Below are 17135 nucleotides of genomic sequence, written 5' to 3'. Positions count from 1 at the left end.
CTGTAACTCAGTAAAATCTTTGAAATTGTTGCATGTTGCGTTTATATTTTTGTTCAGTATATATCCCATACTGCAGTGACATGTTGCTAGTGTTATAATTCCTCTCCCATTCCCATCCACAGTGTATGCTACAGTATAAGGTGTGTGTGTGTGTGCACGCATGTGTGTGTGTGTGTGCATGCGTGCGTGTGTTGAGTCCTGAATCTCTCACGGGGAAAAGAAGTCTCATAGAAGTCTCATTCATTTTTACAAGGTTTCTTTATTATCATCAGTATGCAATGGCATCCAGATTGTCAGGTTATAATTGTTTTGAATGGGTAATAGTGAGCACGTCTGTGGTTTTCTATCTGTTAGGTTGAGTGGAAGCAAATCAAAGCTGTGCTGTGACACAGAGACACACACCACAGAGATACAGAGAGGTACAGGCTACTGCCCATCACCATGGCAAAGCTGACAAAACAGGAGAAGTCTAGGTAACATAGAACAAGACAGGGGTCAATAAGGCTGTCCCAAACATAGAAATAGGATTGATAGATCAGATTGTTGCTTCATGTTAACGTGTAAATTACATTATTATTCCAACAACAGCGTCAGTTTCTGTACGACGTATTTAATATGGCAGCTGAAATGGCAAGGGTATCTGTTTTATTCAATCTATTTCTATGCTCTGTGTATCTCTCTCTGTCTCCTTGCTGAAGGGTTTTAACACACAGCCCTGTGGGGATCATTTAAAGAGGGAGTAATTGGCCGAATTAAACTTGATTTCTTTATTTTCATGAAGAGGAAAATGTTTAACAGCTCAGAGAAAGCGCTTCAGCTAAAAAATATATTCATAACGATAGAAATGGTGATCACAATATCCATAATATTTCAGGTGAAAGAAAAAGGAAAAAATAAAAATAAATTATCTGAATGACAATAATAAAAAACAATAATAAACTGTTTCAAATTAAGCTTTATAAACTTTTTTTCTTTGCTTGTTTATTTTTTTCATTGTAATGTCCATTAAAAATAGTAGAAGTCATTGAGCAGAAATCCAGCATATATTTATTAAACAGTGTGAAGGGAATTGCTCTGTCTTCACCACCCCAGTATATCACACATTTACATTATTCACAGTTACTAGAGACCTGCTCGGCACATACAGTACCACTGCAACAGGACGGGAGAGAGGTGGGAGACGGTATATGCATGGGGATGGGTGTAGGTGTAGTCTATATCTGGTCTAAGCGGGTACCTAATAGAAAGGAAAATGACCGCCTCCCATCCACCCATCAGTGGATGCTGTGGATGCTGCCTGGTTCCCCATATACCCCCTGGACCCTTTACAGCCTCTCTATTCATAGATTGCACCTCAGTCACTCCGTCACACACTGCCATTGTTATCAACAATCTACAGACGCCACAGCCATATTGATGCTTAAATGTAGAACAGGGGCTAATGATTTTTTTGTCTAAATTACACTATAGGGGCTTGGGAATATAATGACATTGCTAAGGTATTCACATATTTAGTAGAAAACAACTTTGCCATCATCATCATGTTATCAAATGTACTTTAGACAGATGTCAATGTTGTAATTAGCTAGCAAAGTTTGTAAAAAATAGCTAGCAATGCTAACGTTAGCTAGCTAAAATCTGAAAGTCTCCCCTCAATCTTAGCTAGCTAGCTAGCGTTATACTCTAAAGTCAATCTCGCGACATCAAAATGATGACAAAACGTTTTCCTACTAATTATTTGCCTTCTTTAGAAGTCATTGTGTTTTCAAGCCACAGTAATGCACTATAAACCAAATCTTCATCAACTCCCAATGAGGATGCATTGAGTAGTATGCTCAGTTGGGCATAGTCCTAAAACGAACATTCAAAACAATATTGTGGCGCAATGTGGAATGCATGAATACAACAAGACAATCAACACAGACACACCAAATGCATGTCTTTAACATTTTATACATTGTCCTCAAGCCAGAGGCCTATCTGACTCTCAACCCCGATTAGAAACCTGAACAACCTTGACTTCCCCTGTCCTCCCTGTCCTCCTCAGCTCAGCCCATGGCTGTGACCATGTTGGAGTGGTGGGGGTGGCCGAAGGAGGGGTGTATGGGTGTGGGGGTGGGCAACATGTGTCCGGAGTGGCTGAAGGGTGGCAGGTGGCCCATGTGGGTCATGTGTCCGGCCAGGGAGGCAGCACTAAAAGGAGAAGACTTGTCGTGCATACACTTGGACAGCTCCTCATAACCATCACCGCCCCGCCTGCCCTTCTTGGACTTGTTGGACATTTTGCGGTTGCGTGTCTGGATGCCTTCCTTCTTCATGGTCAAAGGCCGGTTTACCTGTAGGGAGACGGGGTTGGAGGGAGAGATGAGTGACCGGGTTGAGATGGTGGTAAGGGTTTTTAATCAACTCAATATGTTTGAGCTTAATGGAGTGTGTGCAGAAATAACGTACTGTATATTATCTGAAAACCATATTATTTATTACTCTAGACACACTCATTTGACGATTTTTCTTTAAAAAAATACTATAAAAATAACATGCAGAAACAGTATGCAGCTTATTCCCTAAAACTAGGCCATATTCAATTTAATACATGGCAATACACCAAGGCTGAACATTGAACAGTTGTGCCTCATTTGAACAGACGCAGTTGGTCTGACAAAATAACAGTCCCACCATTGTGAGTCTCAAGGGGATGACGCCTACCATGGAAACAATAAAAAGAAAAGAAAGAAAACACCAACGGGCCCAGTGTGTCTGAGGGGCCAAGCTCTGTCTCCCTCCCTCCTTCCCGATCCCTCTTTCTTATGCTGTTCTAATCAATGTAACCTGTCCATATACTTGACCTGGCTGGCTGAGTGTGGGTAGGGCTGGTGGTCGGTCAGGCCCGGTGGTTAGCGGTGAAAGACTTACGTTGTGCAGCTTGTAGTACAGGCCGCAGGCGTTGCACACGGGGTCTCCATTGCCGTTGCGCCTCCACAGTGTGGTGGTGGTGGTCTGACAGTTAGCACAACAGGTGCCGGCTCGTCTGGCCGCAGACTGGATGGAAACATGAAGAAAGCATTTATTAGACCACAACTGCACAGAGACATAACACATGAAAGAATAGGTTGGGAATTACTTTAGAGCTGGAAGGTGTGTAGATAGTATTTGCATATTGGCTGCCAGGAGCGGAGAGGACATGTAATATTCCATGCTGTTTTAGATCAAAGTTGTTCATTATAGTTATAGATTTGCATATAATTTCAGTAATTTATTCATATTGCGTAACAGTTTGATAGTTTATTGTAATGCTATGAAATACTGAATGAAGTACGCAATAAAAATGTGTCAGGTCTTTACATTCCCAGACAGAATATTTATCAAAACACTAAATAGTTGTTAATGTGTGAATTAATTGGTCTCTATTAACAAGGAGTGTGCCGAGTATTCCCACAAAACGAGTATCTTAACAGATATGGATCATTTTCCGAAAAAGATAATGACAGGACTATTTTGTGTAATTATCCATGATCGAAATGTGTTATTTATTTTTAGCTGCCAGCACGCATCTCTCTTTCACTAAAACAGTGTGAAGCGCTGTGCGCTCCGAATGTTGGCTAGATAGTATTAACCTATAATAAACAATGTGTTACTATAAAAGTAATGCTGAATAGATCATATAAGAAAGTAATGGGTTGTCTATATAGGCTACAGTTTTTTCCCAGCATGAGAAATCGTTTTCATTTCACAGACACAGTAGTGATGAACACTGACTATCAAAGAACTTCCTCTCAGATGCAAAGCATCGCTATTGAATGGAGATTAGGTAGCGAGGGGGGCTATAGGCCCTCCAGTGTCCGGGCTGCCTGTGCGATCCCCTGCTATTACACATGGTTTCTTCACACTTAATAATATGAGACATTTACAAGTATACCCCTATAGCTAAATATGATAATCTGAACCCTCAGTCAGAATAGTGCATGGCTCTATACAGCTACGGATAATCTTAAAACATGGATTAGTGCAAATTACCTCTATTAAGTCAAATAGAAACGCCCCAATTTGTGCAAACCTGGCCCTAAATAAACATCTCTCCAAGTAAATAAGTCTAGGCTCGAGCCCGACAGACAGCAGGGCATAAATCCATGTATTTCATCTCCCCGTGCGCCCTACTTGCATCTCGATAGCCCTCGCTTTTTTTTGTGTGCACATAACCGGGCCTGAACTGTTGTGCCAGTCCGCTTTACTGTATGCTATGAGACGAGGACTGACCGGCTTGACCACTGCTATAGAAAAGTATGTGTAGTTAGCGCGCCACGGACGGAAACATGCGCTGGCCCCGCTTCCTTATCCGTACCCGCAGATATCCGGATATAGGAAACAACTGGAAGGCCCCTGCGCGAGCACTGAAAACACGCGAGCAGAAAAGTATCTACAAACTCACCAGGCACTGACTCGTATGGAGAAAAAAATGGAATGGATTTTTCAGTCATTAGGCCAAAAGTGACAATTATTAAACGTTTTTATGCTTTTCATGCACGTTTAGGCTATATTGATTCTGGTCCAGGGATATCCTTTTGACTTCTATTATTTCTCAAGGCACAAATATTCATAGCCTAGGCCTGTGGCGTTGATGCTTACAATGTTAAGCAGCTCAAGTCACGATAGTGTTCAAATGTTTCAAAATTATCTAAAAATTGGTCTCTAAATAGTCTCGGCGGTGGTGCCTTTTGTATAGCCAGCATTGGCTGGCTCAGTGCCGTCGGCAGAGACCTTGTGAAAACGACCATTCTCTTATTAAGATGCTCACAGGATTATATGATCTTTAGGATGGTCCTTAAAAAAACGCAGTCGACATGAAATACTGTATGTAGTGCTAAATAACCTATGTGTGTCTCAACTATAAATGCGTTTCAATACTAGTATCCGTAGCCTTTGATTAATATATTAATAATCCTATTATGCATCCTGAGACATTTGGGAACCAATTCGTAAATAATTTAAATAGGCATACCCGAATTAGGCATACATCCACATTTCAAATATGAATTACCAGAAATTATAAAACATAGGTATTTCATTTCTATTGATGGATCTCACACTTATAATGGCTCAGTTTGTTTTATAGTAATTTCTCTATTTCTGCAAAACCACAATTTATTCAAGAGGGGCGTGGAAAAAATGCTCTTGCAAAAATCAACCACGAGTTGCCAGAATAAATCAATTATCGAGAGGTTATGGGCCTAGTGAAATTATAGCTCAGTGAAATACTTTCATTGTTATTATTATATGCTATTTGACATTATTTCTATCATTCTTATTCTTCTGATTATTATGCTATTGATTTATTAGTCTACATGCAAATAGGTTTACGCCCGCACACAGTAGCTGTGGGCTATTCAAAATGTTATAAATACAGGAAATATTCAGATCATATCTTCAATATAGTTATTTTGTAATTTATGCATATAATTTTTTGGGTCCTCATTTATCTTTCAACAGGCCATGGAGAAAGGTATTTCTTTGCTTTTTGTATTTGATGCAAATCCGACTGGCCATCATGCAATATAATATTATCTAAATCACAACTGATGTTCTGTTCTTATTTATATCTTCTGGTTTCTACATCTCATTGGGTCATCATATCAATGATATGATCGCAGAGTTTCATATATGTGCATTCTTCATTGCGCATATGTTATTGTTGAGACCAGGTGCTTTAAAGTCTGGTTAGCTCAGACTTTACTGTAACATGTAAAAAAAAAAAAAAAGATTTTAATTTTAACCCAACACATTTTTAAAAAATGCAATCAATGGAGTTACAGCACATTAAGTCTAAAACGGCGGTTTTCAGTAATTACAACATTTACATAGTCCATTGAACTGCTGTCTGACTAGAGAGAGGCCTGCACTGGCCCTGATATCAGTAACAGTATCAGAAGTAGCAGCAATAATGATAGCAGAAACAACAAAGTTAGCTGCACTCCGCTAACAGCCTGTGTATAGGAGCACAGGGGTGAGTGGGAAACACAATTCCCGGAAACTGATTGGGAAAATATAACTTTCCTGGAATTGTGCCCTTTTGCCCTAAGCCCCCCCCCCCCCCCCCACCTTGTGCTCTTATTTACCGCTTAACTTCATGATCTGCGTGTGTGCATGTGTTGGGGGGGGGGGGGGGGGGGGGGGGGGTCCGTGGTACTCACCAGTCTACGTTTGGGCTTGATGAGGGGTCGGTTCTGACCGTTCATCTTGTGGTACAGGCCACAGGCGTTACACAGGTAGTGGCCTGTACCATCCCTTCGCCACAGTGGGGTAGAGGTGGCTCCACAGTTGACACACTCACGCCCCTCTGAGCAGCATGCAGGTGGAGGGAGAGCACAGGGACATTTATAAAATTAACCTGTCAACTCTGACATTTATCATACACAAAAACTCTGTAACCTGTAGCAGCGAAATTTACAATTTAGAAAAATGTCATGTAAGTTAGTCTGGACTGCATATTTTTATACTAGGTTCACCAAAGCATGGGAACGTTTTGAGAATTAATTTTAGTTACTAAGTTCTACTCTCTAGTATGAGAAAGCTGAGTGTTTTTTGTGTGAAGTTTGTGTGAGAGCGAGAAAGTGTGTGTTTAACCCTCTGCAGACTCTTGGAATAACAAAAGGCTTTGTTCTGTTTGATCTGGTTAAGTTCCTCCCTGTCAGTTTTCGGTCAGCTGGGACGCATACACCCACAATAAAATGCAGGCTATCTCTTACGTTTCTGTTCATTTTGCTGTGATTGCAATCAATGTGCCCACTAAACTGTGCGTGGGAGCACAGCTCCCCTTGAACTGCCGTGCAGAAGAAATATCAGCACGTGCAGAGAAGCACAAGATTAAACTTCACTCAACTTTCTAGAGTTTTCCCCTTTAAATTACTCTAACAACGTTCCACTCTAAGGTGGAAATTGTGCTCGAATCAACGCAATATTAGCCACTTCCAATGTAACATACTGAAACAAAACAAACTATGCAAGAGATGTTCTTGTAGGCAGAGCGCATTGGAGTAGGATACTACTACATTGACTAGCACGACTCAGGCCCATACTCTACACTGACCTGTGTACCATAACCAGTCAGAGCTGCAATAGGCCTATATGCAAATATCCATTGCCATATTTGGATTTGTGCCATTCACATTGAACTGAACTGCGTTTGCCATATGAGTAGTCACAAGTAGATGCATGAGCTGCATGTTTATATTCTTTGCTAGTTAGTGAGTTATTAGCCCAGTTATAGCTCATTTCTAGATAACAATGGGGGAGTGGTTGCTTCCTACAAGAGCACAAAATGTGTGCATTTCGAGACATCTTTGAAAAGCAAGTCAGGTAAAGAGATTTTTTTTATGTCTTAAAGGAACAGTGTTGTATTTTCAGTTGTCTTGAAGAAGCTAAGTAGCCAATAGGCAGATGGTAGCATAATTTCTGGAATAATGGTATGGGAATAATAATGAATGTTATTTTGTAAAGTGGTTTCTTCCATCAAACAACACAACATTTTCAGTCACCTCCTTGTCTGAAGGACAAGTGGATAAACAGGTTAATGTCAAACCCTGCATGTTTTTTTTAAATAGTCTCATGGAATGTTGGCCTATATTGACCACCCCACATTGCCTGCTACTGTATGCTGAATGATATTTCCATGTTAAAATGTTATGGGATGCATTTCTCTCCATTGTTTTTGATGTTTGGTCACTCTGGTAGGCCTACATTATGATCAAATAGCCACAGTAGCCTACTTGGCCACTGTTAAAACTGTAACTTAAAGCAGGTACAGCCTCAGTGTTCACAGTAAACGTGCAGCAGAAGTTGCACAGAATTGTCACAGTGTTCACAATGTTTCACAAAGATTGCACTAAGCAGACCTGAAATTTGCTCAAGATAATTTTTTTTGAGGGAACCATTTTTACATGTTTGTGCTGCTTAGGATGTGGATCAGATTCTCAGTCTAGATTAGTAGAGGTAATACTAGTGTGCTTGTGGGCCTTTGCCTCTGTTGGTGGTTCCAGATAATGCTGGGTATGGACAGCCAGAGAAGAGAAGAGAGAGAGAAGGAGGGAGAGAAAAAAATGGGGAGACTGAGAGGAGAGGGGCCTGAATTAGGGTTAGTCAAACAGGAAGTACCTCTAAGGAATGCATGATCAGGGACTTCACCATAATAGTGTGACACTATAGTGTTCTATGGCCCTGCAAGCCACCAGTAATGGACATCCTCACAGGGATAGGCTCCTAGAAACAGGACAGACTATTCCTGTATGATGTCAGGGAGTGCCCCTAACACACAAATCTATCAGGGAGGAGTATTCACTACCAAACACCTAGCTGGGTCTTCCTGATGGAAGTTGTGTCTTTGTCTGAGAATGACCATAATACCACTGTGACAGATGTTTTTATTTGTATTTTTAAGAATACTCTTGGGGTTTATGTTGAGACATCTAATCCCTATTTATGAAATATGGTCAATTCGTTTTTTTGTTGGTGGTTTCTTTCTCGAACAGATGAATACTGGTGCTCAGTATAAGGGAGACGGTTTATAAGATAGGGGGCTGCTTCAAGGCAATCAGCTCAGGCTATGGTTGCCAAATGAATGCTATATTATGGAACAAAGAAATGTCTCGTTTTGGCTATATGCTCTAGCAGATCTTCGTTTCACTTCTCCGTGGCTGTAACTAGTTTGTCATTCTCAAGGGCAAGCCAGCTCGAGCGTAATTGAGTCGCGGTTTAAAAAAGAGGATAATAAACGTGTCAGCCAAAGCGCGCCCGCGCTCAGCCGAACGACAGGTCTTGGGTGTGTGCGGGGCAGTGCTCGTGGCGTGGCAGTATGCTTTACCTGTTCCTTCCAACCAAATAGGCCTAAGCAAATTATTCCTCTGGGGCTAGGCCCTACATTTCTCAGACCTGGGACACTGGCAAAGTTGTGTCACTGGGACACTGGGAAAGTTGTGTCTTCACAGCTTACAATAAGCAAGGTTTCTTATCATTATTAAACGAAGCCCATCATTATAATTATATTACATCTGTTGATATTACCGATTTGTATTATTCAAAAATATGCAGATTTGATATGATCAATTGGCCTAATAAAGAGGAAACGGTAGGCCCATAGGGAGTAGGCCTACTGATTAAAAACGTGGCTGCATAAATAAGGCCAGACAAAATCGACGAAGAAGACACTGTATATCATAACCTCACACCACCTCTTATTGTTGTATCTGTCCCTCCCATAAAAAATAAACAGTTATAGATGGCCTTTTTATATGTAATTAGTCTATTTCTTATAGTTAACCATAATATCTGCTTTTGTCCTCATGGGGATGAAAAGATTGAGATGCCATTCTTCATCAATAGGCTATGCAAAGCAATTCACATACAGGATTACTATTATGTGGATATGTGACACTGCTTTATGTGTATGTGTGTAGAGGCCTACAGCTTCCTACTGGTTATTTGAAGCGGATTGTGTTTACTTTTGGCGACGAAAGAAACCGGTGTGTGTGAAAACAGCTATGAAAGGAGTTGCTAACAACATGCACCCAGATAAGATGTAACCTCATCCCAATTATCTTCTTCAAACCACACGTCGAGGCTTTTTGTGATGATATTGTCACCCTTTTCTAAGGACGTTAATGGAAAGTTGGCTAACCGAGTAAATCAAATTGCATAAAACTGGAGGTTTTGAAAATGACAAAGACGTTTTATTCATAATTATTTGTCACAAAGGACCAGTCTTATAGAACAGTATATTAGGGGAAATGCTATCATGCATGTAAAATAAACATAGGCGTTAATATATCGATTATTATATACAATAATATATTAATTCTAGGCTAACTATTATATATATTTTTTTTTATGGGCTATATATATGTATACCTACATAAGTAGCTTTGGTCTAAAATGTGCCTTAGTTTCTGTTTTTAGTTTAAACGGTGTTCCAGTTCGCTATCAGTGACAATAATTCGATACACTTTCTAAACATTGCACGGGACAAATATTTCATATTATTCTTGTTTAAAGATATGCTATTTGTTTTTTAACTCAATTATGGTGTTAGATACAACAAACCTGTGATAATTCTAAAACAGCCTAAATATACCTAGCGTATAAAACTAGTCCAATAAAGTAATTTCGGTGTGTTCTGTCATAATAATAATAATATTAATAATGATGATAATAATAATAATACATAAAGTAATGCCATCATCATTAGGCTATGTCATCATAATTTTATTATGTAGTACAAACATTTGAAATGCCACATTTTCGAGATGAGAAGAGACTCACCTGAGCACGACCGAGTTTTGCTTTTACATTTCGGGGTGAAGCTGGAGGACGATCCTCCGAGTAGGCTGCCAGGGTGGAACAGACTGCCCCCGTAGTCATGCGCTGCTGGGAGAGAGTACGTGGGGTAGGTCGGTATGGGGTGGTGCGTGGAGGGGGTCTGGGCGCTCATTGATGCCAGGCTGCTTCGGAGAGGACTGGAACCCTCCATCTTCATGCCGTCAGAAAGGGACATTTGGTACTTGATAGACTCCTTCTCGTCCATTCTCGGGGTAGAGGACAAGGGAGAGGCGGCCCCGGGGTCTGGGGAGACGTCTTTCGGCGGGGTAGGGGGGAAACTGTAGAGATGTGGACTCGAATGGGATGCGGGCGTTAACGAGGAGGCGGAGGCCGTGCTGGCGTTGCTGCTGCAGGGATATAGGCCGCCTGAAGCCCCAGAGCCTGAGGAATGCAGCCCGGTCTTGCTGAAGTGACTGACCGCCCATGCGTTGTGATGGTGGGCCGCTGAGAGGGCTGCTTTGCCCGGCTCTAGCCATGAAATTCCCGGGCTATGGATGAGATGTGGCCGGCAGACCTGACCCCCAGCTAGGCGAGCTGTAAGAAGAGAAGAACAATATGTTTTTAGATCGAATACATAGGCCTACACAAACATACTAATTATATGGCCATTACAACTCTCATTGCCCTCATGATGATGTGATGTCATAGGATTAGAGAAAGTTGGGACACCAGTCCTACACCTGTTGATGCAAGGTGACAATAATGGGACAATAATCCCTCATTATGCGTAAAGGGTATTATTCGATTCGTGAGGGCACAAAATACACAGTTCGCAGGTATTCAGACAAAAACAGTGAAATGATAACCCCAGAAATGTTTGTTCTGGTGTTGGGTCATCGTGTGTTTTATTTATTTTTATAGTCAATGACAAATAAAGATGCCTGGTCCAGTAAGTGCATTGGAACATGCAGGACCTATTTTGCAGAAGAAGCCTTTAAGATTGTTTTATTGATTTTAGAAATATAGGCTCCAATCCGCTCTGACAATTTTGAAGAAAATATTCAATGAATATAGGCCCACAATAATTCCCGCTTTATCCTGAAATGTAAGTCACTTAGCAAAGTGAATTGAGGTCTTACCGTGAGCTTGGCTGTAGGACACTCTGGCCCGCGCATGAGCGGAGTTGTGGTAGTACGGGTTTCCCTGCGAGTCAAGATGGTTAAAGAAAACATCCACCTCGTCCGGAGGCAGAAGTTGTGCGGTGGGTTCCATGTAGTTGTGCGAAAGACCGGGGTGGTGCGAGTCCGGGTGTTGGCCGTTTAGTACGGCATGGTGGTGCATCCACCGAGACGGATCAGCCCCTACATCCATGTCTGCGTGAGTCTTTCCGTGTGGGGCAAACAGGTTGAAAAGAGAAGAGGAGCCTCTCAAGGGAGAGGACAGTGTGTTCCTGAACCGTCCTCTCTTCGCTTTATCTTTAAAAAAAAACGCGTCTCCCTCTCCTGATAAAAATGCCCTATTGTGGAAAACAAAACATAAATTTGTTAAGAAGTTGCGCTAGTCAATCTCCAATACGTCGGTCCTCACTCGTAGTCCGATGAGTTCCTCTTGTCACTCTCCTTCATCAACATGCATCGAGTCGTGTTTAAAACTGGACTTATAACTGTAATACGACCAAAAATAGGATGTTAATATTTCAGAGGCATTTACAGGGTGTCGCGTGGTTATCTCTGTGTGGTCGTCTAGTCCTAAGAGAAGAACTCGGGAAGGCTGCTCCTTTTTAGGTGCGTTTTGTAAGTGATGCATGTGAATACGCAACATAAGATAAAGACATCGAGTCACTCGTCCCCAACCACTCCCATTCCGAGGAACCTGAAATCACCGACCCATCCTCACCGTTACGCGCGCAGATAAGTAGGCTACACTTTTGAACCCATGCCTACACGTCATATGCTAGCTCGTAAACTAATAATCGTCAGTAGCCCACTCAGAACAAACAGTTAACATTCTTACAGAGTAAGAAGTCATATATTTTCACACACAATTTGGAAAATAAACAATATAGATTTAATGTAAATACCTTGTCTTTCTCAGGTTTTGGTTATTCCGTTTTCAAGCCCCTTTGAGATACTTTTCATTCAGTTACCAAATGTATTTTCCTTTCCTGTATTGACTCAATTTATGCGGAATATCTTTGGCAAAATATCTTTGGTCTGTTTTCCTTGGTTTTGGTCTGTTTTCCTTGGTTTTGGTTTAGGGTTATCGTCTGGGTAAACTCAGTTGAAGACGGATAGAGCTTTAGCAACATACAGCTGAACTAACTGTCAGCACTGGCGCCATTGAATTCAATATCATATGTGCAAGGGCAGGGTCTTAGATTTAGCGTTGACACTGCAACATCCAATTGGATTCTGCCTTCCCCGATTCTGGCAACTCCTTCCGCGGAATCTCCATGCCATTCACCTTCTCCAGCCCAAGCACCAGCGAGAAAACAGCCATGGCCCCTGAGTTTAGGCCTTACTGGTCTCATCCCACGGATCCTAGGGCGTATTAATCACTTTATTAAAGAAGCAGCCTCGGGCTACCGCCCAGACATCAATGCTTTCTCAACGGGGAGAAATGTATTTGTTGATGCCAAGTGTAATGATCACTATATATTTTAATAAAAAAAGTTATTTCCATAAATAGGTTACTCATGAATATTTCTATTTTGTATTTAGGCTAAATTAAACTATGTGCCAGATTTGTAATCACATGCGTAAAAGTGCGTAATAATACAAATAGTATGGGCTACTCCAATGTACATTTTTATTAATGTTGTTCATTCTATGAATTACGCAAATTAGATAGCTTTTCGGACAGTGACGCTTTGGTGTAGGCCAGTGTGACGTCTGTGGATGCCTGTCTGTCTTTAGTCTTTGCCTAATTGTCTTTAATTTCCAGTAATGTCATAAACATGTTTTTTGTTTGTGAATCAGGGGCGATCACACGCTGCTTTACATCTTAATGCTTCCTTTGACTGGCGGGTCAGCAGAGCACAGGGGGTAAGTACCAGCCATAGAGGTCCACAGCCATAGAGGGCCACTAAATGGGGTTTGTTCAGTAGGCTATGTGGTCACAATAAAAACTACTCCAAAGAACCCAGCAGCTCAGCCACGGGCGCAAAGACACAGTGTCGCCACCGGTCTGTGATGGCTGTGAGAGAGGAGTATCCTCGTTCGTTATCCTGCGGGTAAAGCTTTACAAAAATGTTGTCGCACCTATTTAACCTGAGTACTCACATGACAGAATGATGCATGTTTGTTGAGAAACTGTTTGATTTTGGAGTCGGGGTAGCACATGCAGCTGGTATGTAATATGTGTCATAGCTCCTCCAAATAGATTTGTAATAGGCTGCCTATCGCCACTCCCTGGTCGCTTTGCGTCCTGCAGAAACACTTAATAACAGTGAATCATTCAGTGACTAACCCTGCTTGTCCGGACTAAAATCCAGCGGTGTGTGCAGTCTATAGCAGAGCAAGGCGGGAGAGTGAATATGAATGACAGGGAACTTTGTGACGAGGGAGCTCGACTAGCCGCCTATCTGACGCCACTCCCTGACGTCACCGCAATTTAGAGGAGGAAAAAAGAATCATTAGGAAATTAACTTTTAATAATAGTTAAAGTAGGGAGATGGGGGAGCACGAGATCTGCTTACGTCCCAAAGGATGAACTCGAGGAACACATTCAAAGACACTCTCAATTGGGAGGACTGCAATAGATATTCACTATAGTGGCATTAATAATGAATAAAGTACAGTCTTTTGACCTTTGATGTGGTTTTGAAATGTGTCTACATAGATCCAGTGACGACAGAAGACAGCGAAACCGAGATTTGGTCACATTAGCCCGACTAGGGATTTGATTTGACCCCAGAGAACACTTTGGGTCTAATTTGAAACGCAATCAATAAAGCGGAGAACTGCAGTCTGATGGACTAAGGAGTGGACACAGCCTGGGGGAGCACCACGTAGCTGAAAAATATCTGTTTAATGCACTCTTGCTGTGCACATCATTCTTGATTGGATGGAGGTCAAAGTGCTATCATCAGTTCCTTCTCTACCAGTTATTACAATGTTATAAGTAGCAGGCAATGTAAATAAGTTGATTAGCCTAAGGCCAGAGTATGTGTGTATGTTCTGAGACATAAGGCCTACTATTTTGATGACATTGTCACTAAGCTACTAGACAATAGTTATTTTCCCACTGTGCTCTGTGCTATACGTATATAGCAAAGGATCTTCGTAAAGATGGGATAGGTACCTTAGGTAAACAAAAAAGGCATTCAGAGCAGGAGTAATCACACTGATAATTAGCAAATGTCGCTGTCTTGTTTTGCACGCTTTGTACAAAATAATAAAATGCAGTACTACAGGATATTTCTTAACGTAGCTCTTTATTAGCTAGCTATAACTTGCATGTTCACTATCTCCAACCATGATCAACTGACCATGACCTAACCATCTGGGTGGTCTTAACCAATCATAGCACAGTATGATACGGCGGTAAAATGCATCCAATTATAATTCAGTATGTTTACAAATATGAATATTACATCCCCCTTCTTTTAATTTTTTTTTTTTTACATATTCTAAGCGTTTCTTTTGAAAACATGCTCTGCAGTTTGAACTCAAGGTAAGTAACCATTTATATTGCATACTACACCAACTGAATCAACATATACTCTGAACAATGATCCAACATACTTTTACTTTTCGAACAAGGGATTCTCAGCAACTCAGCTTTCACAGTAGAAATACATCTTAACATTTCAAACAAATACAATACCAAAGCATTTCAAGTGAACTTTCAATAACAAGTTTACAGTCTGGAACTCTTTAAGGGCAGCGATCCACCTACACCCTTTGACATTTCACAGGTCTAGGACAGCTCTGGGCTTGACCTCTCTTCCTGACCTTGTGCGATATGATGCTGAGCATGCTTCTGTGTCAGTCAACAGATCTTGTGGTGTTGCAGGTAAGTATGGTGTATGTTGTGCTGTGTGTGTGTTTAGTCCATCACGTTCTCTTTCAGGGGAACAGTTCATCTCATCAGTGTGTTGTTCTTTTGTGTTCAGTAGGTGACGGCGATTGCGGCGGTACACCGCTCCTTCTGCGGTGCAGACATGATATGAACGTTCAGTGTCAGCTGGCTGGATGACGACTGCTGGCTTCCAGAGGCCATGCTCCTGGATTCTAACAGACTCTCCGTCGATCAGTGGTGGCAGTGGTCTAGCTGACCTGTCGTAGTATCGCTTTTGTTGTTGTTGTCTCTGTGCACGTTTTCATGCATTTCCTTGTAGCTGACGACCTCAGGTTGCAGCTGCTGGTTGGTGCTGGGAAGGATTGAGCAAAGTCTGCGGCTCATCAACAGCTGGGCTGGTGATTTGAAGTTGTTAACTGGAGTGTTGCGGTATTCAAGGAGACTGAGGTAGGGGTCTCTCTTGTCTGCTTTTGCTTTGTCCATGAGTGATTTAGCAATCTGCACTGATTTTTCAGCAAGGCCATTACTTTGAGGGTAATGTGGGCTTGTGGTGACATGTGTAAACTCCCATGCTATTGTGAAGGATTCAAACTCATTTGATTTGTAACAGGGCCCATTGTCAGATATTAAAGTCTCTACAATGCCATGCCTGGCAAAGGCTGCTTTCAGCATGTGTATCACAGCTGCAGATGTGGTACTGTGAAGCTTGTCGAGTTCGAAGTATCTGCTGTAGTAGTCCACTGTTACGATGTAGTCCTCGTTGTTCCAGGTGAACAGATCGGTTGCCACGACCTGCCAGGGTCGGTCTGGGATACAGTGAGGTAACATTGGCTCGTTGGTGTTTGTGGGGCGTCGTTCACGACATATGGCACATTTACCAACAATGTCCTCTATTTGTTTGCACATTCCGGGCCAAAACAAAATGTCCCGTGCTCTCTGTTTGCACTTTTCCATGCCCATGTGTCCAGCATGGATCTTTGTCAAAATCTCTTCTCTGAGACTGGTAGGAATAATGATTTTCTCTCCTTTGAAAATTATTCCGTTGATCTATGATAGTTCATCACGATGGTTCCAGAACTCTGAGACGCTCTGAAGGCATTTTCTCCTCACCTCAGGCCATCCATCCTGTATGACTTTCCTCAGCTGTGCGAGTTGTGAGTCCTTTTCTGTTTCTGCTTGGATCTCCTTCAGTTTTGTGTCACTAACTGGTAAGTTTCTGTACACAGTGTGCACTTGCATGTCCATGCCTTCACTGAGGCTGCTGTCATTATAGATAAGAAAAGATTAAAAAGATTAAAAGATTTAGATGCACTGTTGTAAAGTGGCTGTTCCACTGGATGTCATAAGGTGAATGCACCAATTTGTAAGTCGCTCTGGATAAGAGCGTCTGCTAAATGACTTAAATGTAAAATGTAAATGTAAGAAACTTCCTGGAGAGTGTGTCTGCGACAGGGATATCTTTGCCTGGACGGTGAGTGATTGTGAAGTCGTATTTTTGTAGTTGAAGAATCATTCTCTGTAGCCTTGGCGGGGCTGCGGCTAGTGGTTTCCTCATGATTGACTCAAGGGGCTTGTGGTCGGATTCCACAATGACTTGTCGTCCATATACTGTACGTACTGATGGAAACGTTTACATCCGAACAGAATGGTGCAGAGCCCCTTTTCAATTTGAGCATAGTTGATTTCACAGTCTGTGAGAGATTTGGAAGCGTAGCCAATGGGCTTTCCTTCTTGCAGTAGCACTGCACCTAGTCCATACTTCGAAGCGTCCACTTGGAGTCTGAGCTCTTTGTCGGGGTCGTAGTAGGCAA

The 17135-nt window shown here is 41.8% G+C and overlaps 1 protein-coding gene across 2 annotated transcripts; it reads right to left on the bottom strand.

Annotated features, from left to right (window-relative positions):
* Nucleotides 1–239: 239 nt before the first annotated feature.
* Nucleotides 240–12816, bottom strand: LOC129815494 (GATA-binding factor 2-like). 2 transcript variants are annotated; one of them, XM_055869375.1, is made up of 6 exons: nt 12383–12816; nt 11442–11818; nt 10306–10896; nt 6186–6331; nt 2914–3039; nt 240–2336 (listed from the first exon to the last, which is right to left on the bottom strand). In XM_055869375.1, exons 2-6 carry the CDS (start codon nt 11671–11673, stop codon nt 2049–2051), a joined length of 1383 nt encoding a protein of 460 aa, XP_055725350.1. In that variant the 5' UTR covers nt 11674–11818; nt 12383–12816; the 3' UTR covers nt 240–2048. The 2 variants fall into 2 exon arrangements, with proteins under 2 accessions (XP_055725350.1, XP_055725349.1); XM_055869374.1 differs by lacking the exon at nt 12383–12816 and having other exon boundaries at nt 11442–12376.
* Between the last annotated feature and the right edge of the window lie 4319 nt (nt 12817–17135).

This window comes from Salvelinus fontinalis, chromosome 18, assembly GCF_029448725.1.
Source record: "Salvelinus fontinalis isolate EN_2023a chromosome 18, ASM2944872v1, whole genome shotgun sequence".
In the NCBI taxonomy this organism is placed as follows: domain Eukaryota; kingdom Metazoa; phylum Chordata; class Actinopteri; order Salmoniformes; family Salmonidae; genus Salvelinus; species Salvelinus fontinalis.
Note: the sequence above shows the minus strand (reverse complement) of the source record. Positions and strands in the feature narration are given on the sequence as shown.

Excerpts from the sequence above, each read along its gene's own strand:
- LOC129815494 (XM_055869375.1), bottom strand. The coding sequence starts at position 11,673 with ATGGATGTAGGGGCTGATCCGTCTCGGTGGATGCACCACCATGCCGTA. Across the intron at positions 10,897-11,441 it reads GTCCTACAGCCAAGCTCACG|CTCGCCTAGCTGGGGGTCAG; the intron begins GTAAGACCTCAA and ends CTCTTCTTACAG. Across the intron at positions 3,040-6,185 it reads TCAAGCCCAAACGTAGACTG|TCTGCGGCCAGACGAGCCGG; the intron begins GTGAGTACCACG and ends GTTTCCATCCAG.